Below are 26,457 nucleotides of genomic sequence, written 5' to 3'. Positions count from 1 at the left end.
TCTCCTCCCTCTCAGTTTCATCCCATTGCTTCTAGTCTTTCCTTGTGCAAATGAGAATAGGGCTAACATGGCCGACTCCAGCTACATTACACAAGTGCACCAATGCGCCTCCTTACCTTGGTGGTAGCTATACTATTTACAAAACTGATCTGTTGAAAGCCTTTTTCACTCAAGGTGAGGCACACATCCCACCGATCGTTCACAACTTCATGGATTACTTTCAGAGCTACGCCTGTCTCGTCCAGTTTCTCCTTTACGTAAAGATCTACGTAACTGCGGAAACCATTTATCTGTGAAGGGGAGTGACAATTAGTAGGTAGGGGTATTCAGACTAATGCACTTAGAGTTTGTAAAAAGTTATCCGAACTTACGGGAAGTTTTTTTCCATTCAGCATGACTTTGACACCTTTGCAGGCGCCGGCGACGTCGTAAGCTCTTCTGGTTAGGAAAGCCACAGTATCCTTGTCCAATTTCTCCATTTTGAATTTTGATAAATCTGGCTGGAATGTAATACATGTGAAGTCATCCCCGTCAAAATACTTGATCTTCGGGTCTGTGGTCTTTTGCATATTGTTCATCCAAGTCTTAATGAAAAGCAAAAAACTGTTAACGTGCTGCCAGACAAGTGTGTAGGCATCGGCTTTAATGTCTTAATACATAAAACGTAACGAAGACTCTCCAGAAAGTCCCTATGTAATAAAGCACTTTAAACCTGCACAAAAGCCTTTTTACAGTGATGCAAGTTTGAATCAGAATGGGTCTTGAGTGTCTGGAAGCGCCGGGACTCGGCTGTGTACTGACAGTCCAGCTCTCGCCCTAAAAGCCAGGAGTGGAGAAACTGCAGCGAGTAAGGGCCAGGATCAGAGATCAGTAGCCACCACCGCACTTAACTAGGTGATATGGAGAGGGGGCTCCCCCACCAACAATATGTTCCCATGGAAGCCAGAGATCTGACAAAGGCCTCTGTCTGCCACGTAACTCAGTCTATTAAACCCTGCCTCCGGTAGAGTCTAATAGTACACTGTATTACTTATGTAACTTGTGACAAAAGACTAAGGCTTACTTCACACGGGTGAATCACGGCCCAACATCGCGCCCCCCACCATGTGAGTTCCCCGCTGATGGGAGGTGTTTTTATGCTAACAGATGCGGTGAAGGATTGCAGAGTTTCTCCAATTGTTTTCAATGAGACACCTCGCATTAAGTGGACCTAGCACGTAGTGCGATGCTGCCACCGGCCCCACTGAAAACAATGGGCGGTGCGATGCGAGAGCACGCACGAAGATAGAACATGCCGCAATTTGCTTTCCCGTATCACGGTGCCATGCAGGAAAACATTGTTCAGGCGTATGAACCCATTCAAAAGAATGAGGTCATATTAGTGAGTCTCGCAGCGCACGAATCTCAGGCAATTTTCCCGCCCATGTGAAGCTGGCCTAAGTGTCTAGAAATCGACTTCATCTTCAAGTCTCCTTGAGGGACTAAAGAAATGGTGTGCTGGAAAAAAAATCCTATGAAATAAAAAAAACCCAAAAAAACAGAACAGCACTTTTTTTCCCCACAAAAGAAAACCTTTTTGTACAGTGTGAAATCTCATTCTCATAACCTTCAGTAGAGAGGGAGGGGAGGTGGGACCGGATCCACGAGTATAGGCTGCTGCTACTAGAAGACCAAGAATACAAAAATGGTAGCTCTTCCTACGCAGGCTATTCCCACCTACAGGTAGTAGAATAAGCCAAAACATAAATAAGTGTACAGCTGTAAGAACACCAGCAAACAGTACTTGAAATGCCAACAAGAGAACAATAGAACTCAGAATGGACGGTGCTGTGTCCCCCAATGAAGGCTACGAGAAATAGATTTTATGGTGAGCCAAAAAAAATCTTCTTTTCTTGGCCGCTTCATTGGGGGCACAGGAACCATGGGATGTCCTAGAGCAGGTGTCCCAAGGGGTGGGGAAAAATGAAAGAACCTTAGGTGGAAGGCTGTGCCACTGCGGCCTGCAGCACCTTGCAGCCCAGACTGATGCAGACGTGTGCACCCTGTGAAAACCTACAAAAAGGTGTGGATGAAAGACCACATTGAGACTGTAAATTTGCAAGGCCTGGCGCACTGCGGAGGAATCACTCACTGCACAGGCAGAGTGCGCCGTGATTCCAAAAAGGGGTCCTGTCGCTTCATAGGGTACGCCTCCAGATTGGCTGAACAGAGAGCTAGTCGTCTTAGAGGTCGGCTTCCCATTACGTCTTCCTTCTGGAATGATGAAGAGGGAATCTCCCCTTCTGAAAGAGGACGTGATTGACAAGTAGAGGCAAATGACCCGGGCCACATTGTAGGAGTCTTTCCTTGGGATGGGTCAAAAGAGGGCAGAACGATAGCAGCACAATCTCCTTATTCAGATGGCTACATCTGGGAACATGACCTTCAGCAAGAAGGAAGGTACCGGATGCAGGACCACCACTGATGAAGAATCAAAAAGTGAGAACGACAACAGAGACACTAATGCCTGATAAAAAAAAAAAAAGGTCACCGCGACCAGAAATGCCACAAGAAATGAAACACAAGGATACATCCGAAAAGGGAAGACTGTAGAGCATCCAACACAAGGTTAGAGGGGTTTTGTCATTAGAAAAAGAAATCAGTAGTTACTAGAGACGAGAGAGCGTACTCGCTAAGGCAAATTACTCAAGCGAGTATCGCCATTTTCGAGTACATGCCCGCTCGTGCCAAAAGATTCGGGGGCCGGCGGGGGTGAGCGGTGAGTTGCGGGAGTGAGCATGGGGGAGCGGGGAGGGGGGGGGGGGGGGGGGAGAGAGATATCTCCCCACTGCTCTCCCCCCGAATCCTTAGAGACGAGAGGGCAGGTACTCAAAAATGGCAATACCCGCTCGAGTCATTTGCCTTAGCGAGTACGCTCGCTCATCTCTAATACTTAGCTATTTCTCCCCAGTCAGTCTTCTTACCGCATCTCCTCCTGGCTCCTCCAGTCCCCCCGGTCAACTTACCTCCAGCTGTCCGGATCCTCTTCTTCCCGTTATGTAGGGTTCATTCTCGATAGTCTCCTCCCTGCAGGTCAATGTACGCTACATCACTAGTGACGCAGCGTTCGCTGCCCAGCAGGGAATGCCAAATCCTATGCCGGGCTATTGCCGAGACTGCACATTCACACTGTCTCACCACAAGTGTTCATATACTATTGCCGCGAGACAGCGTGCATGCACAGTCTCGGCAATAGCCCAGCGTAGGATTCGGCATTCCCTGCTAGGCAGTGAATGCTACGTCGCTAGTGATGTAGCATACATCAACCTGCAGGGAGGAGACTGCCGAGAATGTACGTAACGTTACAGGAAGAAGAGGATCTGGACGGCTGGAAGTGATGTGACCCGGGGGACTGGGGAGAAGATGTAGTAAGAAGATTGCCTGGGGAGGAACAGGTAAGTAAGTTTTTTTTCCTAATGACAAAACCTCCCTTAACCCCTTGAGTGGCGGGTTTCTCACCACCCTGTCAGACCCACCGGGGCAGGTTTTTTTTTAAATGGGCCAATCATTTAATTTCAACAAATTTTTCAATCGCGTTCCAAGAGCCATAACTTGTTTATTTTTCCATTGACACGGCCGTATGAGGGCTTGTTTTTTGCGGGACAAGTTGTACTTTTTGATGGCATCATTTTTGGGTATATAATGCATTCTTTGAGCAGTATAAATAATATATTAAAGTAACTCTACAGGTCAGTACGATTATGCCAATACCAAATTATAAATCGTTTTTTTTTCTTTTTCGCGACTTTTTCAGTTTAAAAAAAAAAGTAATAAAAGTTTAAATCACCCTCCTTTTGCCATATCTATAATAAAAGAGTCTAAATCATAAAAGAAAAATACACATTTGGTATCACCACGTCTGTAAAAGTCCGATCTATCAAAGTAGTGCATTATTTACCCCGCACAGTGAACGTCGTCTGAAGGAAAAATAAATAAATAAAGAACGCCACAAATGCACTTTTTCAGTCACCCTGTCTTCCAGAAAAAATGCAATAAAAAGCGATCAAAAAGTTGTATGTATTCCGAATGAGTACTAACGTAAATTACAGGACATCTCGCAAAAAATGAGCCCATGCTCAAGTACGTCAACAGAAAAATAAAGAAGTTGTTGCGCGCAGAAGATGGCGGCAGGAAAGAATTTTAAAAAATTAAATGTCTTTGAAAAAAATACAAGTACTACAGCAAAAAAAAAAAAACTATACAAGTTTGGTATCGTAGTAATCGTACTGACCCATACATAGAATAAAGTTAACAGGTCATTTTTGTTGCAGTTTGTGCTCCGTAAAAACAAGACGCACTGAAAGACGGCGAAATGTCATTTTTTTTCCATTTTACTCCACTTAGAATTTTGTAAAAGTTTTTCAGTACATTATATGGTACTTTAAATGGCGCCATTGAAAAATACAACTCATTCCGCAAAAAACAAGCCCTCATACAGCGATGTCGATGGATAAATAAAGGAGTTATGCTTTTTTAAACGGGGGGAGGAAAAAACGAAAAGGGGAGAAAAAAAGAAAAAAAGAGGCGGTGTCATTAACGGGTTAAATAATGTACTAACTTCCTCCTCTGGGTCATTACGATGCAGCGATACCACATGTGTGATCTTATTTTTAATTTTTTACAAAGTAAAGTGAGAGAAGTGTTTTTATGTTTGTTTGTTTTTTTTAAATAATTTTTTTGCTTTTTTTTTTACTTTTTAAAAAATTTTGGTCTCTTTAGGGGAATTCCAGAGACCCATCAGGACCCCCTGATCACATTCCGGGGGTCCAATGATGACAGCTCTTTAAATGCTGCAGTCGCGTAGACCGCGGCATGTAAAGGGTTAACACAGCAGATATTGGAGGTTTTCTCCATTCTCTGCTGTGTAAGAGCTGGTGCCCGGCTATCCTCTGACAGAGGGAGCCCCCTCCCTCTGTCAGCCCTTTACATGCTGTGGTCGTATAGACCACGGCATGTAAGGGGTTAACACAGCAGAGATCGGAGGTTTTCTCCCATCTATGCTGTAGGAACTGGTGCCTGGCTATCCTCTGACAGCCAAGCATCAGCTTTCCCTGCCACAGAGACCCTGGGCTGGCTTCTGACAAGCCGATGGTCTCCATGGCAACCTGTAAACAAAGCAGTGCAGGAGTTTGAAAATAAAAGCGGGAGATTGCCGGCAGATCGGTAATATCTCCCTGCTTCTATTTTCAAAGTCCTGCACTGCTCTGTGTGGGACTGTGCAGGTAGGGCACACTGCCATAGCTTATAGCAATGTGCTCTGCAGCTCCCATAGTGAAACATAGCCCGGAAATCTTCCGGGCTATATCGCTATGGGCAGTGGAGTTCATCCCGGAAAATTTCCGGGCGTGCCACTCAAGGGGTTACAGGTCCCATAGTGAAGTAGAAGATCTGTAGGGAGGGGCTGCGTACATTACTCCTTAGAGGACTGTCCTGACATGGGACTTGGATGCCAAAAGTCTTTGGAAAAGAACCGATAATGAAGAGACCTAGCTCTTAAGGCAGCTAATAGCCAATTCCAGATTCAGACCAGAATGAGGAAAACGCAGAATGAAAGGAAGCAAAAGAAACATAGGGAAAAGAGGATTCTCCTCACACCACCGAAGAAGCTTCTTCCAAGTTCTGTGGTAAATCCGGGAAGATGACGGCTTTTGTGCTTGGATCATGGTTTGAATGACACCATCCGCAAAACATTCCAAGCTATGAGCCACAGAGTTTGGTGAATGGCTACTATGCTAGTGGATGCATGAGAGGCGCATCTAACAGAATCCAAAGTGCCTAAGCAGAGAGGTTTTCCAGCGTGTTCGATCTGGTTGTCAAGATCTGCCAGCTCTGTGGCTGAGGCTCCTGACAGGATTCCACGCTTCAGTTGTTTGGCCCAGGCAGATACCGCCTTAGAGACCCATGTGATGGCGAGAACTGGGCAGAGGACTGAACATGCAGCTTAGAAGGCAGATTTAGGAGAAGCCTCAATGCGCCTGTGCGTGGGAGCTTTAAATGAAGCACTGTCTGCCAATGGTAGAGCAGTCGAGCGAGTAAAGACGGATGCCAGAGGATCCACCATGGGGGAAGAGGTCAACTTCGCAATAAGTTCAAGAAGAATCGGATAGAAAAATGTCCATAGGTTTTGGCTTAGAAAATCATTTATCTGGGCATTTTCATTCCCTGGACAAGAAGTTATAGAATTCAGGATGGTTACTAAAAGTTTTTGGGGAACAGACATCCCTAAAGGAGACCTCCTCTAGTGCAGGGCTGCGTCCATGTCCTTGATTTGTAAAGTGTTACGGATGGCCATGATAAGACTGTTTAGCATGTCCTTGTTCTTGGCGGACTGGTCTGGATAAGATTCGGAATCGGACTCAGGGTGGGACAATTCTCTCAAGGAGAGCTGGTGGTCCTGAGATGTAGAGCAATCTGAGGCAGGTTCTTGTGATGTTGGCCACCAGGGTCGTGGTGGACCTAGAAGATAAATGGGGGAAGGATGCCCAAGGGCACTTGGGTGTTCTGCCAGGCTGCGATTTTTCTCTTGACAACTTAAAGGGGTTGTCCCGCGATAGCAAGTGGGGTTATACACTTCTGTATGGCCATATTAATGCACTTTGTAATATACATCGTGCATTAAATATTGGCCATACAGAAGTTATACACTTACCCCCTCCGGTGCTGCGCAGATCACCTGTGCGGCGCGAGCACGCCGGAGCGGCCCCTTCAGCGCAAGCGCATCTAATCCAGGGAGAAGGCAGCTTTGGTCGGCGCCATGGAGACGGGAACGCCAGCACCGGAGGGGGTAAGTGTATAACTTCTGTATGGCCAATATTTAATGCACGATGTATATTACAAAGTGCATTTATATGGCCATACAGAAATGTATAACCCCACTTGCTGCCGCGAGACAACCCCTTTAAATCAACCCTGGGAGGTGGATGGAAGACCAGAGGTAGCTGGATGTGAGGCCGGGCATTCCACGACAGATACCCTGGTGAGCTCTGTTACCGGGTGAGACAGGGAGAGGGCCCATTCAGGAGGCAGAACACTACTGCCCTGGGGCGATCAAATAATCATGTATAAATACATTAGGGGACAATATAAGAATCTCTCCCATGATGTTTATATCTTGGTAACAAGAGGGCATCCTCTACGTCTAGGGGGAAAGCAGGTTTCATCACCAACACAAAAGGTTTTTTTTTTTACTGTAAGAGCAGCGAGACTGTGGAACTCTCTGCCTGAGGACGTGGTGATGGCAAAAATAGATAGAGAAGTTTAAGAGGGACCTGGATGCCTTTCTAGAGTGCTATGATATTACAGGATATAGATATTAAATAGTTGGAAGGGTTGATGACCTGGGTCTTGGATTTAGGTAGGAACTTTCAAAACATTAATTCAAGGATTATTCTGGTTGCTATTATGGAGTTGGGAAGGAATTTTTCCCCCAAATACGCTAAATTGGCTTCTGCCTCATTGTTTTTTCTTGCCTTCCTCTGGATCAACAATGGGGGTGGAAACAGGCTGAACTAGATGGACGTTGTCTTCATTCAGCCTAACATACTATGTTAGCTTCCTACTGATACAAAGCTGAAATGGATAAGCTTAGTTCTTGTAGGCAGGTATAGCCTGTGTAGGAGGAGCTAACCTTTTTTTTTCTTAGTGTCAACCTCCTAGAGGCAGCAGCCTATACCCATGGTTCCCGTGTCCCTCAATGAAATGACCAAGAAAATCTGCTTCAAATAGAAAACAAATACCAAAAATTACACATAATTGGATTTGACCTGCTCACAATGACCAAAACAATGAAAATATTATTCAACCCACATGCTGAAAAATGTAGAAAATAATTTTTTTTAAAAACATGCCAAAATTGCTATTTTTTGCCAGTCTGCCTGCCAAAAAAAAACAAAAAAAACAAACAAAAAAAACAAAAGTCACATGCACTCCAAAAGTACCAATAAAAACTACAACGCTTCCTGCAAAGCAAACAAAAAATCTCACAAAGCTCAATTGGTAGAAAATTAAAAAAATGTTATGGGTTTTAAAATGTGGCAACGCAATTGTGCAAAAATAGTTAAGAAAAAAAACAAACTATAAATTTGTTGTCACTGTAATCCTATTGATCCGCAGAATACAGATAACAAGCGCTTTATTACACAAAGTGAACGCTGTGAAAAAGGTAGAATTAAAAAAACTATGCTGGAATTGCTGGTTTTTCCTTTTGCTGGTCCTACGTCCCACCCACTCCCATTGCTGGCTATGGACAAGGGGCAGGAGCTTAGCTCCACCCCATCCTGCCCACTCCATTTGCTGGCTATGGACAAGGGGCGGGAGCTTAGCTCCACTCCATTTCACCCACTCCATTTGCTGGCTATGGACAAGGGGCGGGAGCTTAGCTCCACCCCATCCCGCCCACTCCTATTGCTGGGTATGGACAAGGGGCGGGAGCTTAGCTCCACCCCATCCCGCCCACTCCTATTGCAAACCCCTTGGAGGGGAGGAGAGAGACAGAGAGCCGGTGAGGGGGAGGGAAGGGGGGACTACTTAGATGGTAGTGTATATCGACCGGCTGTGAAAACGACAGCCAATATATGCTCCTGTAAATAAGCCCTTAAGTGAAGAAACTATAAGGTAAAAGCCCAAGATGTGAAGCACATACCTGTTTAAAGCTGTGTTTGTACTCTTTGCAGGCTGTTTCCACTGTGAATTTTGTACTAAATATATTGCAGAGTTTAGCACCATAGCCATTTCGGCCACCTACAAATAAAAAACAAACAAAAAAAACCTCTTAAATCCTAAAAACAAGCAAATGTGTCCACACAAAAAAAACTGTTAAATACTTTTCCCCCCTCTAGATCCATGTACTACAGACTGTACCATATTCTCAACAGTTTGCTGAACCCCCCCCCCACCCCGCCATGCATATATGAAACGAGACCCCACAAAACCTGCAAAGTCCGAACAGTACACAGCCAACCCTCAGCAACACCGAAAGAACTGAGACCCACAATGAAAATTATCCCTAGAAACAAAAAAACTTGCCTGTCACTTTTTTCTCCTCATCATCGTAGTTACTGGAGGTCAATAACTGGCCAAAAATCAGAGCGGGGACATAGACCTTCTCTACTTTATGCTCCACCACGGGGATTCCTTTGCCATTGTTCCAAATACTAATGATATTGGAGTCACTGTGACAAAAGCCGAAAAACATGGAAAACTTTTAGAGAATGTTACATCGATTCCGGAATGATTTACCACTTTACAAAGGGCCCTTTTACACAAAACCATTATCTTTCAGTTCGTCGCTGGATCGTCCGCAACTGAACGACAATCGTTCCGTGCAATTGTTTCGTCAGTCCTCCCGTGTAAAAGGACCCCGAGTTTAAATGGTGTAGAAAAGACAAATTTGCATATAAATATATATAATTAAAAGACGGATTTCCCATCATACTGAGAACAAACGGTCACACACCCTTTGAACTGACCCTTATTGTCAATGTACTTCTATATATTTGTATCCACAACTGGTCAAAGACATGACGGCCGTCGGTGAGAACAGCTACCTGCACATCTCCAGCATAAACACACCTGCTCAAAGCCTGCCAAATGGGCATGTCTATGGTGGAAACAGGGGTAAGTGGCCAAACACATGACACATATCTTGTGAAACAAAACTGAAAGAGTAGACGTATTATCTTGTCTCCCTGGGGCAGACATCATGGATGCTCAGTCACTAAAGGGCCTTTTACTAAGCTAGATGATCGAAAACAACTGTTCGCCCAAATACTTGCTCACCCAATCACTGCCGTGTGTGATGGCGCCTGCGGGCGGATGACAAACGAGGAAACTCTCAATTGTCACATAATCATAGTTTTACGCGCACTAAAAATTCTCGTTTGTTGGCAGCACAGCCCCCAGTGTACATTAGGAGTGTGCTGCCGGAAAAATTGCATCAACCATCGGTCTGCCTGTGTAAATGGGCCCTAAAGAAGCGTGACTGTTGGTAGGAGTTTCAAGCATCTTTAAAAATCTGCATTTACTATAACAAAACAATGAGTAATCCGATACAGGAAGATATCTGAATGGCTCCTTGACAGGAACCGGTCACCCTACTTTTTGGAAGCCCCAAAGAGCAAGCATGGCTAGTTGTGTACCCACAGGACAACAAAGGGTGTCTTACTGCATACAGAGTTACATTCAGCTTTCTCATAAGATGCAAAATAAGAAATTGCTGAACTGAATTTTTTGAGAAAAAGATGAGTCAAGGACTATTTACTGGTAAACTACGGGAAAGTCTCTCTAAATGGACAATCATCATCTGTGTGTGCATAAATAATTAACATTTAAAGAAAAAAAGCCCAAACAATTAAATTTAAGCTTTCCCTGGATACAGCCCAGATTCTTTGCCATAAGAAGTTCCCTATTAAACTAAGAATCCCCGCTGACTATAGAGGAAGCATTCATTTGCATCTGAAATAGGAAGATAGTTGGTTTGTTTTTTTCACTTACGGATCAATAGAAATTTTAATGCAACTCATGTTTTTATCCCTCTGCTTGTTGTCGGCTGCATTGACTGTAAAATGAAAAGAAAATTAATATCAAGCCAAGCAAGAACATGCAGTAAATACGGCTTATTAAAAGCGGACGCGCTACTTGTTATTCCGGTAGTACTGCGGGGATGCCTACAGCTCTCTAACTTTACGGCACTTCAGGTAAATGGCGACTTCTACTGCGGCGGGGTCCAGGTCATTATGATAAAGGATACGCTGGTCTCACAGATACAGAATAGTGTCCGCTACAATGTATCCATGACTTGGTTCCATCTCTCAGTACGCTGCAGTGTGGGGAATTACAGCTTGTTCCCACTAGGAGATTTCTGTTCCACTGTTGTAGGAGCAGAAAAACAGAAATCAGATGGAATTACACGTTTCCATCTTGTTCCCCATTGATTTTAAGGTTTTGTTTTTTTACAAAAGTGAAAATATTTCCATTTAATGCACCGCTGATCTCCAGAATGTGACTCCCGTGTCCCGCTCTGCCAGTCAGTGCGATGGGCGCTTCCTCCCCTTAGTGACATCACTGTGAATGGAGTGCCAGCCGAGCATGCACGGTTAGCGCTCCATTCATTTCAATGGGCCAGACAGAAACACCCCAGCGGGTGCCGCTCGGCTATCTCCAGTACACGGAGCGCTGAGCGGCCAGCGCTACATTCAGTATCCTCCAAACTGCAGAGAATACAGTAACCCCATAGTGAAAAGGATGGAACGGACACAAAACCCCCATTCTTAACATAGTCAGGGGTCTCAGCGTTGAAACCCCAACCAATCAACAAGTTACCCCTATACTGTAGATAGGGGATAATTCACAATGTCGTACAACCCCTTTAAATAATTTTTTTAGGTTGAGACTCCAACTGATTTTTTACACCTAAAACGGTTCTTCTATAGAATTCAACACATCCATAGGGGTACGGTATGCAGCATTGCCTGGACACTACACCCCTGTCCAGTCAAGGCGTTTAGGATCTAAAACCATGCAAGTCAGCCATCATATATATCCGCTGTATCCAGACGATCTGCTCCTTGAGCAGGACACAGTGGGTGATATTTTTGTGCATTGATAAAAAGTTGTGCGTAACGTTTGCCGTCAGCTGCTATCTGTGGGCAGTAAGTGTTCAATCTCCCTGCAGCACCCCTACAGGGAAAATGAAGCATTACACATTGTCCATTCAAATGAATAGCCTGTCCATGTAATGCAAGACAAGTCCTCCAGCCCGGGAGACGTTTGTTGTAGCCCCTCTCCACTCTGACCAAGAACAGAGGACATCCTCTAGTAACTCCGAATTCCCTAGTAGGGTATAGGACAACTGGGTCTTCTGTTATATATGGAGCTCCACAATACATGGACACAACTCACCCAAAATTTCATCAAAAATTTTATATAATCCTGGTACGTAGGTAATGTCCCGGCAATTCATCCCAACGTCTTCATCGTAGACCCACATCGCCTAAACACAGGAGTGGAAAAATTATCATCAAATAACTGCAGTATCCGGTAATTCACAGCGCAATTCTACATCCTATAATCCTCGAAAAAGACAATTCTCTATTCTCAGGAGTCTCTAAACGTGCCCATACAGGTTCAGTGACCCTCAGCTGACTTGGCCAACAGCTATTCCTCCCCATATAGACGCACAATGGGCCGAGTATGCATGGTTTCCAATGAGGAAAGACTCCCTGGCTCACTCTGCAGCTGGAAGCGAAGACCAACGGAGGATTAGGCACCGAAAATCTCTAGCCTAGAACTAACGAGGTCACAAGACAATTTACTAGAACAAAGGTCAAAGTTTTAATTAATGTAATATAACCAGGCACCTGAGTGACGGGCTCCACGGATCCAATGTATGTATCGGGACGCAGGAGGATGTGCTCCAGTTGGGTCTTCTTCTGGTAGACCCTCTCCACGGACATCTTCTTGGAGTCGGTCTTGTTATTGCTGTTGCTTTCGCTTTCTTCCTTGGATGCTGCATTATTCTGGTTATCAAACAAGGTCTGTGAGCAAAGATGTTGGACAATATGAGACAATGCATACAGTGCAAATCTGGACGACTCATTAATGTCCCTTGAATGAAGTCATTGTGTGTCCCCCACGAGCCGCCTCCGCAGTGTGAGCTCCCACCTCTACAGTCAGCCATAGGGGACAAGATTTGCAAAAACAAACTAAAGTCCAGAACAAAGTCCAGAAGAATAGAAGAGTTAGTTGCAATTATTTCCCTGCCTGGAGCATTCTGCTGACTGCTCCTTGGCACTAGGGTGTAGGTCTTCATCTAGTGGGACTGGCGGGGCTCTGCATCCCTAAGATGTTGGCAGCTGCCATGTATTTACTGCTAACTGCAATAGTCCAAACCTACTAATGCATTGCGGATATCAGCCCATGGCAATGAATGGGAGTATGCTTGCGTGTACTTTTTGCACATGCAAAAAGTACAGTAAAACATGTAATGCCCACTGAGCAAATATACAGCGCAAATGCATGGAATCCTGTGTGCCCCCGGCCTAAACATCAGCGGTATCTTGTGCTGATCACATGTAGCCTGTGCTATGGGTGCCATCCTTCTGAATCCAGTAACATTGGGTCTTGCAGAAAGAACATTTGTCTTGCTCAGCTTCTTCTCTAGTGCGCTCCCGGTCAGTACAGACTAGTAAATTGCTGAAGACAGATAAAAACACCATTTTTGTGTTCAAATTGCAAGAATGTTATGTTCTCTATAAAGGGATATTCCCATATTTTAACATTATGGCATTTCTGTTGGGTAGACCAGAATACGGAGTGGTGAAGGGACGAACTTTGGGACCCCTGCTGATCCCCAGAAGAAAGCAAGATGCTTATTGCACAGCGGCCCTCGCGGCCAACAATTTTGCACAGAACTGTAAGGGTGCTTTCACACATACCGGAACATTCCTCAGGACGCTTCGGAATATTCCAAAGTCAGGCAAAATTCTGTCATTTACAATTCTGCATCACCATTCGCACGCTAGAAATGTGTATTTCCGTGCAGATTTTTGCTGAATATTCTGGTACGTGTGAAAGCCCCCTAACACAGCTGTAGTTCCCCGACTGGCCAGCTGATGGGAGTGCGACTGTGGAGGGCAAAAACTAAAAGAGCCGCAGCACATAAAGGGGTATTCTGGGACTTTTACACTGATGGCCGACTCCCCTAGAAGGGACACAGTCCTCACCTTTGAGCCCCATAAACTAAGTAATAGAAGGTGAGGGAACTGGGAGTCGGGGACAGTACCGCTCATACTCACAGAGCGCCCCATTCTAGCACGGTGCCCCGCTCGCCAGCAGCTTCACCCCTTCTGCACTTGTATCTCCCATTCATCTCTATGGGAGGTACATGTGCAGAAACAGTCAAGATGTTGGCACGCTGACTTCACGAAGACACATCACTGGAACGGGGCGCTGGAACCAGTTACCATCTTTTCGGAGCTCTTACCAAGAGCAGCAGAAGGTAGTGACAGGCTCGCTTGGTACAATGATGCCTGCTGTGTGTATCTGTGCAGTAGTATGGAAGAAACTTACATTATATTAGTAGCAGCCAGTCAAAGACGACTGGACGCCCCAATTAACGAGCTGCAGATAGTCAGTGACTGTAGGGCGGGGGGGGGGGGGGGGGGGGAGCGAGGCTGACAGCTGTTTCTCTATAAATCAGTGGCTAGAGCAGTGATGGCGAACCTTTTAGAGACCGAGTGCCCAAACTGCAACCAAAACCCACTTATTTATCGCAAAGTGCCAACACATCAGGGGGCGGGGCTTATCACGACGTATCATTGTACCCCCGTCGTTCTAAAAAAGACAGGGCTGCATCTAAATAGACATGCTGTGTGTTCTTTTTCTAGCTGGAGCAATAGAGTATGATTGGTGCGGGTTTTGACTGGAGATCAGCTGCGTATCTGCAGCTGATTTCATACTAAGTGGCGCTCCCCTCAACTCCCCCATAGGCTTCCCGCTGTCAGCGCCACCGGCTTCTGGTTCCCAGCAGCCTGGCCAGCTGTAGTGCCGCTAGTGGTGAAGCCATTACAAGCCACTGAGAACTAGAAGCTGGGAAGCGCTGACAGTGGGAAGCCATCGGAGGAGGTGAGGGGGAGCGCCGCATAGCATGAAATCAGTTATGGGTAGACATCCGATTTCCAGTCAAAATCCGCACCAATAGTGTGGATTTTGACTGTTTTTTGGATGAGGAAACGGCATGTAATTTGCTACACTCCACTGTATTTTTATCGTGATTTTCAGTGGCGTCTTTGAAGGCATGTCACAGCATTAGATGGCACTTTTCAACGCACCCTATCATTATGATGGGTGATAAGGGGCTTTAAAAAGCGCCAAAACTAGAACAGACAGCGTTCGAAAATCACGGTGTTAGAAACGCCACGTTCGAGCACATGTGTGCGAGGCCCGATCTATGGCGGTGTTGTGCCACGGTTAGCCTGGAGCACAAGGTGCCGTGCTAATCGCAGTAAAAGGCGGCATGTGTGAGTGACCTAAGTAAGCTTGAGGTATACTGCCATGTGCAGAGTGGCCTCAGTAGTAAGTGTCCCCTATATCGACCCCAGTAGTAATAGGGTCCCCCCACAGTGGCCTCAGTAGCAATAGGGTCCCCTATATCAGCCGCAGTAGAGTCCCCCACAGCGGCAGCAGTAGTAATAGTGTCCCCTACAGAGGCCCCAAGTAGAATTAGTGCCCCCCCCCCCCCATTGTGACCCCAGTAGTAATAGGGACACACACACACACACACACACACACTGGCCCCAGTAGTAATAGTGACCCCTCCCACAGTGGCTCCAGTAGTAATAGTGACCCCCACATTGGCTCCAGTAGTAATAGTGTCCCCTACATTAGCCGCAGTAGTAGTAGTGTCCCCTATATTGGCCCCAGTAGTAATAGTGTCCCCTAAATTGGCCCCAGTAATACTATTAATCCCACAATGGCCTCAGTAGTAATAGTGTCCCCTATATCAGCCCCAGTAGTATAAGTGACCCCACAGTAGCCCCAGTAGTAATAGCGCCTCTCCCCCCTAAACCCATATACTTACCTCCTCCTTGTAGTCTAGGCGCTGCTGCTCCTCTTCTCGGTGGTGCTGCTGCGGACGGAAGTGCGTGCGCCCGTACACCTTCTCCCGCTTTCTCTCCTCCTGTGGAACCAAGGAGGAGAGGTCAGGGGAGAAGGATCCCGGGTGCACACACTGACGTCAGTATGTGCACCCGTAAAGGCGCCGCTAAGTGATTACTAGCAAGGGTGTCGCGGCACCGCGGCTGGTAATCTCTATCATTGTGACCAGCTGTCTATGCGAGTGACCACAGAGAGGGCTCTGAGTGCCACAACTGACATGCGTGCCATAGGTTCGCCACCATGGGCCTAGAGGGTGTGATGGATGTGCCTAGCTGAAACTCATGAATATCAAGGACTACTTCCTGTAGACTTCTGTGTGACTGCTACTGATAAAATGTAAGTTTCTCCCAAACTACCAGTACTTCACAAATACATATAATAGACATTTCGCTGTAATCAACATGTCTGTCCATACCTTGTGCTGCTCTCAGAGAGCGCTGTGAAAAGAGGTCACAGTCACTAATTTTGAGGGACATAGTTTCCTGATTTAATCTATAACTAACTTAGATTGCTTCTGGTCTGATTGGATAGACATTAAATGTATAAAAGCATTCTTGCTTTCTAACATTCGTATTATGAACAGTGAACCTAACTTTCAGATGACTTTTCAGAAGAAGTTGTTGTGTGCATACATGAGGAACACTATTTGTAGCGATTATATAACGTGCATATGGCATTTCTCATCAATTGTCCCCTCTACAGGCTTTAATTCTCAGTTCTCCCTGACCTGGTGGGTGTAGACTAGTTGCTATGTCTCCCATGCACAGTGATGAGGAGATTCTGCTCCCCTTTTTCTCTGTAGCATATCCTAAGAAAGAGCAGCAGCATGGAAGACATTATACAGCAGTACTGAGCAGTGTAGCTGAGGATCCAGGACTGGCATGAGATAAAACACTATTAGCTGCAACAATATCTCTGTTCTGGTCTTTCTCCATAAACGTCTACGGCAGCATGGGCCACCAGCAACAAAACACCCCCATCCCCACTTTCTGTAATCAGCCTTTGTATATCTGTTACTAGAAACAGAATTCATGTGACAACAGGCAGTGGACAGCAAGTTAGAAGGCAGTTTAGAGCAGCAGTGGTCAGCACTGAAGGGATTTTTCAACACAAAATAGTCATTCAGGTCAAGTGATTTGCACTTTTGCTAATTATCACACAAGCAATCATATTAAAGGGGTTGTCCCGCGCCGAAACGGGTTTTTTTTTTTTCAACCCCCCCGCCCGTTTGGCGCGAGACAACCCCGATGCAGGGACGTAAAAAAAAAACCGCTCAGCGCTTACCTTAATCCCCGCGCTCCGGTGACTTCTATACTTACCGGCTGAAGATGGCCGCCGGGATCCTCTTACTCCGTGGACCGCAGCTCTTCTGTGCGGTCCATTGCCGATTCCAGCCTCCTGATTGGCTGGAATCGGCACGTGACGGGGCGGAGCTACACGGAGCCCCATTGAAGAAAGCAGAAGACCCGGACTGCGCAAGCGCGTCTAATTTGGCCATTCGACCATTTTAGACGGCGAAAATTAGTCGGCTCCATGGAGACGAGGACGCCAGCAGCGGAGCAGGTAAGTGAAAAACTTTTTAGAACTTCTGTATGGCTCATAATTAATGCACAATGTACATTACAAAGTGCATTATTATGGCCATACAGAAGTGTATAGACCCACTTGCTGCCGCGGGACAACCCCTTTAAGCATAAATTTGTAAAAAAAATAAATAAAAAGTTAGAGACCATGTACAAAAATAACTGCATTTTAAAAAAAACTTCTGCGACATGTTAAAAGTTTTGATCACTGGAGATCCGGATGCCGAGACCCCCAATCATTGCTGACATGAATGGACTGCAGGACTCACTCAAGCACTGGGCCTCTACGGCTATCATAGTTGCCAGCTCAAGACTGACGCAATGACATGTATGGAAGTCTATGCATCCATCTTCAGCTGCCGAGAGGAGCCGACAGGCAACAATGACAATCAAAGGGGCGCAGAACTCGAGTGAAGACTTCAGCCCCTTCATTTCAGCGAACAGTTGGAGTCTCAGCATCCGGATCCCCACTGAGCAAAACTTTTGACATGTCAAAAACTTTTTAAAAGTGCAGTTACTATTCAAGTACGAAGTACCAGCTCTTCCCTTCCATTGTCACTCCACTGCTCCAAGCATGTCTTATCAAGTACTCAGAGCTCTTGCTTTTCTCCATGCAGCAATCAGATTACTATAGACTTGAGGTTGCAGTCACACATGCAGGTTTTTTTGTAATTTAGGAAATACAGCAAAACTCTGAAAAAAGGCTGTATGTGACAGATCTATGCAACTTGGTAGATGACCAGAGTCACACAATGAGTGAGCGCAGCCCTGACACTACAGAAAGAAACAATGGAACAGTTTTCTAGAAGCAGAATCTGATAGCAATCCCTTGACTGCGGCAGGAGAATCTGATAGCAATCCCTTGACTGAGGCAGGAGAATCTGATAGCAATCCCTTGACTGCGGCAGGAGAATCTGATAGCAATCCCTTGACTGCGGCAGGAGAATCTGATAGCAATCCCTTGACTGAGGCAGGAGAATCTGATAGCAATCCCTTGACTGCGGCAGGTCTGGCAGGATGTTGCAGAGTAAATGGAAAGGGATTTTACTATTGATGATAGGTCCTCAATAATTGATCAGCAGGGGTCCTCCGCTGTCAGTGCGGACACTTGCTGGAAGCAGAAAGTGCAGTAATCATTGGAATTGGACCTATGCCTGCAGTACCAAACAGGGCCACTGCAGTGTTGACAGCACTGTCTGTTTCTAGTGGTGTCCGCAATGAGAGCAGGGGACCCCCATTGATCAGTAATGGTCCCAAAAGTCCTGAACAACCCCTTCAATATAAGGGCATGTTCACACATGGCTGATTTTCTGCAGCAAATCTGCATCATTTTGATACGGACTTCCTTGGGGATTTGCAGCTGCAGATGGGAACAAAAAACAAAAACACTCTCTTCTTGCTGCAGCAGTCACATGTCTAAATACTGGCGACGGGATCGGCAGCGGGGAGCAGATAACACCCTTCAGTGCAGCGAGGAGAAGATGCAGAGGGGGAGTATAATGGGGCTTTTTAATTATTGTTTTACAAAAAGACCCTACCGGCAGATTTTGCAGGGGGTCCACGGGTAATCTGCAACAAAAAGTGAGACTTAGTTTAGATTTATTGTGGATTTTGACTTAAGTCAAAGAGGGAAATCCACAACATAAATTAACTTGCTGCAGATCGAAAATCTGCAATAAAAGTTTAAAAAAAAAAATAAAAAATTTAATTTCCGTAAATGCCATCCACTTTGTTGCTCCCGTTATATGCTGCATGTTTTGTGCCATCCACTTTGTTGCTCCCGTTATATGCTGCATGTTTTGTGCAGAAATCCCCAGTATAGTTGCTCTACGTAAATATACGATTTTAAAGGCCCCCCCTCACATGCACGTCTTTCTCCCGTACGCTGCGGGCGCATGCAGCGTGTCGACAATCCCCATACACTATCTTGGCGTAATACGGCACAACAAGGTGCATGCTGCGATCTTTTCTGCACGCGCAATGTGTGAGGCATAATTAAAAGCAATGTAAAGCTTGTTGCCAAGTAATACACAAGTGAAACCGGCACATGGGTAAAAAACACTCATGTGAGAGCCCGCTCATTCAAATGTAGGGGCAAACAGGCAATACATGTGTATACAGGCTAGTAGGAGGTCCCAACGAGACCCCCAACTCCATATCCCCCAGAAGATACATGGAGAAGGGTTGTCCTGAAATTCAGAACCATTCACGATTAGTTCAGAAATGCATTTAATAACGTCTGCATTAATGAGGCGGAAAGAGGAATCCCCGCAGCCAAACGGAACCGAACAGCGCAAAATACACCCCATTGACTGTAAGGGGTCCTTTCACTTTGCACCCAACAGCCTGGATTTTAGCTGGAAGAAAAGGCGCAGCATTGGGCGCTTTTTCTTCTGGTATTTTGTGCCAGACGTGCGGCGGAGGTCGCGCCGATGTGACACGGCCGCAGGCTGACTAGAGTTGCACTTTGCATTAGACCAGCATCCGGCTGGTAGTTTTACTATATTGTAGTTCTTTCTACTAAATAGTAGTAACAAAATCATAGAGAAATTTGAAAGACCGGCTTACAGAATGAAGGTCACCTGATAACGGTCCTTTCAGAGGAGACACAATGGTTTCCAGCCAATGGGAATCTGTTACATGCATTGTTACATTGTAGGGTGTTACAGCTTCTCTAAGAGCCCTGTTACACAGCCAATAAATGGTTAATCCTGCATCCAGGCCCATTATGGCTCAGTGTAAATGTGTGCCCTGACTGAATGACCAACGATATTCATTCACTGCTCATTCATCATTCAGTTTTTGCATGAAGAAAATAGGACAGATCGTTCCGTGCAGACAGGCAGTCATTAACTTATGAATGACTGCCTGCTTACAATGGTGGCGGGCGGGATAGAACGTACCATCACCCACTCCGCCATCATTCACCAGCGACGATCATTAAGGCCGCCTGCAGACAAGCGGGTCGGATCCGGCGGCGAGAATTCTCGCCGCGGGACCCGACCCGAGAGCCTGCAGAGACGAGCGCGTACTCACCCGCGCCTGGCGGCCACGGCTCTTTCGTGTGCCGGCTGCCGCACAGCCTGCGCATGCGCAGACCGGAGCCGGTGGCCGGGTGAGTGCGAGACCCGCACAAAAATAGGACATGCCGCGGTTTGTTTGCCGTGCGAGATTTCGCGCGGCCAAACCGCGGCCGTCTGCATAGGAGTGCATATTGTAATGCACTCCTATGCAGACTTTCAGTGGCGGAAATCCCGCGGGAAATACCGCCGCGGGATTTCCGCCCGTCTGCAGGCGGCCTAAAGCACTCAACAATTACTGCTGGGACAACCTGCAATGCCTTATAATAGTGATCATAATGGCTATGGCTCAGGTCCCCTTCAGGGACATAAAGAGGGTAAAAAAATAATTATTTTTTTTGCTAATTTTCCCCTTTTTGTATGAAAAAAAAAATTCAAACTGTAAGGAAACCCCCACATATGTGGTATCATCGCGTCCGTAACAACCCGTACTATTATTTGAGCACACTAATTATCTTGTGCAGCAAAAACCGTAAAAAACGGAGGCAAAATGCTTATTTTGACTCCAAAAAAGTGCAATAAAAGCGATCAAAAGAGCCATATGTACCTCAAAATGGTACAAATAAAAACTACAGCTTGTGACACAAAAAACAAACCCAGAGCTCCATCCGTGGAAAAATAAAGTTATGCAACTTTGAATGCAACAATCCAAAAATAATTTGAATAAAAAAAAAAAAACTGGGTTTTTATTGTGCAAAAGTGGAAAGCCCTAAAAAAATAATGTTTATGGTACGGCAATCGTACCGACCCGCAATAAAAAATGGATTGGGCCATTTATGCTGTAAACATTTTTTAAAACAATGTCAGAATTAATCTGTTTTCTCTTCCTGCTCTCAAAAAAAAAAAAAGTTTTACAATATATTAGATGTACCCAAAAATGGTACCAATAAAACAATTAGCTCACCACGCAAAACACAAGCCCTTATACGGCCGCGTCGACGGAAAAATAAATAGTTATGGCTCTTGAAAAGTGGAAATGAAAATCCCTCAAAAATCGTTGCATCCCTATGCCCAAAACAGGCCATGTCCTTAAGGGGTTAAAGAACCCCTATGATGGGGCTCCCAACCATCACTCAACAATGGATGTGGGCAAGTGCTATAGGGGCACACGGCAAAGCCACGGCCCCTACTAACTGACCTATAGACCCCTGCAATACCAAGCAATGCTTTATGGTGGTTAATACCGCCACTATGGGTTCAAGAACGCAGAACAGGAAGGTAAGTGATAACCAGAATGGCTTCAAGACCTCGCGAACATTGTAATTATTAACCCTTCAAAATCCCTAATGATAGATTGTTTCAAGAAATTAAAGGGGCTCTTCAGGGCCTTAAAGGGATTTTCTGGGCATTCACTATTTACGACTTATCCTTAAGATAGGTCATCAATAGTTGATCAGCGGAGATACCAAGCAGCAGACCCCCGATAAATAGCAAATGATGACCAATCCTGAGGATAGTTCATTAATAGTAAATGCCCAGAAAACCCCTTTAAGGATATAGCGATTTTTTTCGTTTTTGCATTATTTTTTGTAGTTATATGAGGGCTTCCTATTTGAGTGACATTTTTAATGCAGCATTTGGGGGTAAATACTGTATAATTTGTTCATTAGCTTTTTCATTTTTTGCATAATAAAGCAATATGAAGCTTTAAAAAAATAAAAAGGTTCATTTTTTGTCCCACTTGCTTATAAAATAGACCCCAATTATTGTGCATAACCGTGTACTAGATCTGACAGCACAACACTGGCTAGCACCCTATTAGACCCTTCCTTCGTTAGGCCCTCAGCTGCCACACCAACCCACCAGTAAAAAGCAATCGCATTTGGAGATGCCGATGGAGTGACCGAGTCCCTTCCCTCCGGCTAACCACTTAGATTCCGCAGTCGCTACTCACTACAATATCTGAAGGGTTAAACGGTTCAGATCAGGGTTCTCTGTGATGGCGGCCGTTGCAGCAGCGCACCAACATAATGTAAGTACAGCAGTTCCTTCATGGGCTTTCATCATTGGTTTTAAGACTTTTTTGCCTCCTAATAACCCGTGAGGCTCAACATTACTTGTCGGGTCTGAAAGTAGCTCAAACAACTAAAAGTTGGGGATCGCCTCTGTGCCCTGAGCAGCACTACCCAAATGTAGTGACTTAAAGAAAGCCTATCAGAAGGAATTAAAACGCTAAATAAATCCCAAATATTGGTGAGTGATGTGAGGACGACTCATTGTGTACTCAAGAGTACAGCTACGACCCCAACCCCCCCCCCCCCATCCTCAGGATACACAAGTTAGTTCTGAACCACCCGCTTGGCACCCCATTGGCTTGCAATGATCTGACCTCTCTTCTCTTGGCCTCCAGAAGCCCACCATCCCAAACTTCTGCTTACACCACCTACCTGGAACTCAGCACACGTGCAAGTCTGTGTGCATGCCCTTAGCCCCGGATGTACGGAGCAAGCAGGAACTGGAGAGGTCACTCAAAACAGCCAGAGGTCAAGTATTGGAAGATGAGGAGGAGAGCGCACGACTCGCTGTAAACTAGCGGACGGCCCACCGGATGGTTCAGCGCCAATTTGTACACCACGTGTCTCGGGAAAAATGCTGCAGTTTCGGGGGCACAGCGACACTGTAAAGGGGTTGCCCATTCTAAAAACATTTATCACCTGTTCACAGAACAGACGGCAAATGTATGATGGCTGGGGGTCTGACCGCGGAGACCCCCTTGGGTCACAAGAATGGTGCACCCCCCCCAATGCCCTGGATGAATAGAGCAGCAGTGCACATGTGTGACCATCAATGGAGATAGGCAAGTACATGATTTGGCCATCACCCCTAGAGGTCACAGCGAGCAAACACTTATCCTGTGGATTGAACGTTTTTGGGTGGGATGACCACTTTAAGGTGCACAAAGATCTTCAAAAGCTGTCAAGCTACCTGCTGGAGAGAGAGGAACAAGACACCTCTGGCAGTGACCTATCTCCCGTGGAAACAATGGGTTGGGTACTCTAACAACCAATCCTTCTCCCACCCCGGACAACTTCCGGCTATTGCGTATGACCAACTGGACCGTACATAGGTGGCCCTCAGGAACTGGGCTTGATTACCACTAAATCACTTCACCTTGAAGTAACTTTATGATGTCTATCAGTTTGCCCACTGTATGGTATGTTGTAGGCGGTGACTGCTTTTACCCACATAGCACAGTAAGAGTTAATTAGTCCAGCCCTGCTAGAGTCATACACACATGGCCAATCAGAGATAGGCTAGTGGGAGGAGCTTAGTTTATATAAAGACAGGCAGACACTTAGCTGAGTCAGTTGCAGCAACTGGTTAGAGGCTGAGTTTTCCCATCCTAAGAAACCCTTCCTGCCCCCTAAGGAAAGCGTGTTTTGAGGCCTACTTCTGAGTAGAAGACTACAAGGCCCAGGCTACACTAGCTCCGGTAGCCTGCTGGACCTATTATAGGGGTTGGGAATGGAACCACTGCTGGGAAGTCCAAGGCCGTGATGAAAGAACTCCCAGTAGAGGAGTACAGAGGTTAAGGACAGATCTAAGAGGGACACAGCCGCCACCAGCATCAAACCTGCCTTCATCTTTATGGATGGACCATCACACTTCGTGGACAAGTAAAGGTTAGTTTAACCCTTCCTTCTGACTATCTGGACTTTATTGGTGGCAACACATGGCACCAAAAACACCCCACCAGGGAGCAGAGCCAAGACCCAGTGCCCCTTGCCATCACCCCACTTCCACATTGACTGACCAGACCGGAGGGCGACACACCATGACGTTCTCGCTCTGCTGACCCCTCTACGTCCCTGGTCACCACACAGATAAGACCACCGTTGTACCATCACTTTTTGCCATTTTCAATTGTTGCCCACTTGCAGCTGCTTAGAACCGCCAGGAATCTATAAGGGTATACTCAACAAGGCGGATTTTGTCATGGAATCCGCGCCAATTGTGCATCCCATTCGGGGCAATGGTAATCCACACCAGGCTAGATGGTGCCGATCCGCACACGAATCTGAGGAGTGGGGAGAAATGTGATGTCACTACTTGACGAGGATTCCACATCGGGCAATGTGTATGCGGATGTGCCCATTGGAAAGGGCTGAATCCGCGTACAGATCTGCGGCCCGATGTCCGATGTAGCTGTTAAACATCCGCACTATATACCGCCGAAATAGCTGAAAGCGGACGGTAAAAACTTTACAAGTGGGTCTACAAAAACTAAGATAGACACTAATACCCTGCAGAAGCCCTTCTAACCCCCGGGCTAAAGCCTCACCCAGCGCCTCTTGTGGCCGCGCTACAGCCCTGCCCAGCGGACCGTATGATGGCGGATTGTTGCGTGTATCTCCGCACAGCGCTCTGCTGCCGGAAGAAGCTGCAGCTGGGGACAAGAAAGCCGCAGTCTGAGGGAATCGGGGCGCCGGGCGGGCCTCACTGCCTTTACTGGGAGAAAGTGCTGAATGCAGAGTTTGTTCTAACGGAATGTTGGTTTGGATCTTCAACGGAACTTCAACACGAAGGTTCCAGAGCGGAAGGGGAACCCCTCCAGTCCGGAGATTCCATATAATAGACAGTTGGGGTTTGAATCCGAACATTCCGCACACGGCCAACAATGAGCCACGTGTGTTCACTTATTGCTCACTTCATGCAAGTGTGAAAATTGGTGACTTGTTCACTAATTGGTGTAAATACCTATCATTCACTTCTCATTCCCTTCTACATGAATGAATATCTGCCTGTACAAGCTGACTGACATAGTTCGCACGATAAAGCGTTGCGTGTAAAACACCGGAGGGGGGGGAGGGACACATCTGAACAGAGTATTGGGTCATCCAAGATTTAAAATAACATGCCCGCTTCCTTCCAAACAGCGCCGCTCCTGTCTACAGGTTGTGTCTGGTATTGTATCTTAATCCCATTCCCTTCAATGAAGTGGCGCAGCGACACCAGACCGAAGTGGCGCTGTTTGGAGCAGAGAGCAGCCATGTCTTCCTAATTCTCAACCCCTTTAAGTACATTCCCCACCCACAGAAATGTCCTTTCCATTCTTTAAGCACCCTTTAAGAAGCCCCCCCCCCCCAGCGGCCGGGCACAGGCCCCTGCAGCCCCCCAGCGGCCGGGCACAGGCCCCTGCAGCCCCCCAGCGGCCGGGCACAGGCCCCTGCAGCCCCCCAGCGGCCGGGCACAGGCCCCTGCAGCCCCCCAGCGGCCGAGCACAGGCCCCTGCAGCCCCCCAGCGGCCGGGCACAGGCCCCTGCAGCCCCCCGAGCTGCTCCTCCATTGTTCCCCTCAGCACCCTGAGCGCTCGCCCTACTGTCTCCCACCAGCAGGTGGCGCCGCAGGCATCCCCTCCATTCCTGCACACATAAAGGCCCTCGGTACTTACCACCCAGGTGAGCCCCCCGGTCCCGCCTCCTCCTCCTCCGGCTCCGCCTCCTCCGCTGGATTTAGACATCTCCCTCCTCCCCGAGAACTGCAGTAAACGCGTATTAATAAAGGAGCGCGGCTATTGTGCGCGGCTGCTCCTCCGCTGGTGCTGGCGGACGGTCCCCGCTCGCCTCCCGCTGCTCCCGCCCCCCCGCCGGTGCGGCCTATGCTCCACCGGGTGATAAAGCGGTGTGTAATCCGGCGCTACTGCCCCCCGCCGCAGCTCGGCAGCCGAGGACGCGTCATGTGGACCGGACGCATGAATGACGCAGGCGCCGTGTGTGCAGAGCGGAGAGCCCGGCGCTGTCTGCAGAGCTGACCCCGCTTCCCCCTCCTCTTCCTCCCGCAGACAATACAGAGCGCCGCTTCCGCTCTCCGCAGTTACACACGGGGGCCCGGGAACGCGGGGCAACCAATAGCGGCGCGCCGGGGACGTGACGTCACAGTGGGAGAGGGTGTGGCCAGCGGCAGAGGGGAGGGGGGAATGAGGGGTATAATGAAGCGTGTGCGGGAGTGCTGACCGGCCGTGGATGCGGACGGAGGCCGGCGGCGCTGGGGAAGCCTGGCGTGTGTGCGCTATTGTTCTCTGGTAGCAGCCACCGCAGTAGAGGCTGCAGTTAGTCACAGCGGTGTTGTGGAGCTGGAAATAGCGCAGCATGAGGCTCTCA

The 26,457-nt window shown here is 47.0% G+C and overlaps 1 protein-coding gene across 3 annotated transcripts in view; it reads right to left on the bottom strand.

Moving 5' to 3' along the window:
- Positions 1-26,152, bottom strand: part of TOP2B (DNA topoisomerase II beta) — a 63,914-nt gene extending 37,762 nt beyond the window's left edge. The window contains exons 1-9 of one of the 3 annotated variants that reach the window (XM_066585510.1): positions 25,749-26,152; positions 15,617-15,715; positions 12,396-12,572; positions 11,938-12,028; positions 10,531-10,594; positions 9,064-9,209; positions 8,681-8,778; positions 372-584; positions 117-290 (exon numbers count right to left, since the gene is read on the bottom strand). In XM_066585510.1, coding sequence (XP_066441607.1) covers positions 117-290; positions 372-584; positions 8,681-8,778; positions 9,064-9,209; positions 10,531-10,594; positions 11,938-12,028; positions 12,396-12,572; positions 15,617-15,715; positions 25,749-25,817 — 1,131 coding nt within the window. In that variant the 5' untranslated portion in view covers positions 25,818-26,152. The remainder of the gene's footprint in view (positions 1-116; positions 291-371; positions 585-8,680; positions 8,779-9,063; positions 9,210-10,530; positions 10,595-11,937; positions 12,029-12,395; positions 12,573-15,616; positions 15,716-25,748) is intronic. The other 2 variants (XM_066585509.1, XM_066585511.1) reach the window with 2 other exon arrangements.
- Between the last annotated feature and the right edge of the window lie 305 nt (positions 26,153-26,457).

Source organism: Eleutherodactylus coqui, chromosome 12, assembly GCF_035609145.1.
Source record: "Eleutherodactylus coqui strain aEleCoq1 chromosome 12, aEleCoq1.hap1, whole genome shotgun sequence".
In the NCBI taxonomy this organism is placed as follows: Eukaryota; Metazoa; Chordata; class Amphibia; order Anura; family Eleutherodactylidae; genus Eleutherodactylus; species Eleutherodactylus coqui.
Note: the sequence above shows the minus strand (reverse complement) of the source record. Positions and strands in the feature narration are given on the sequence as shown.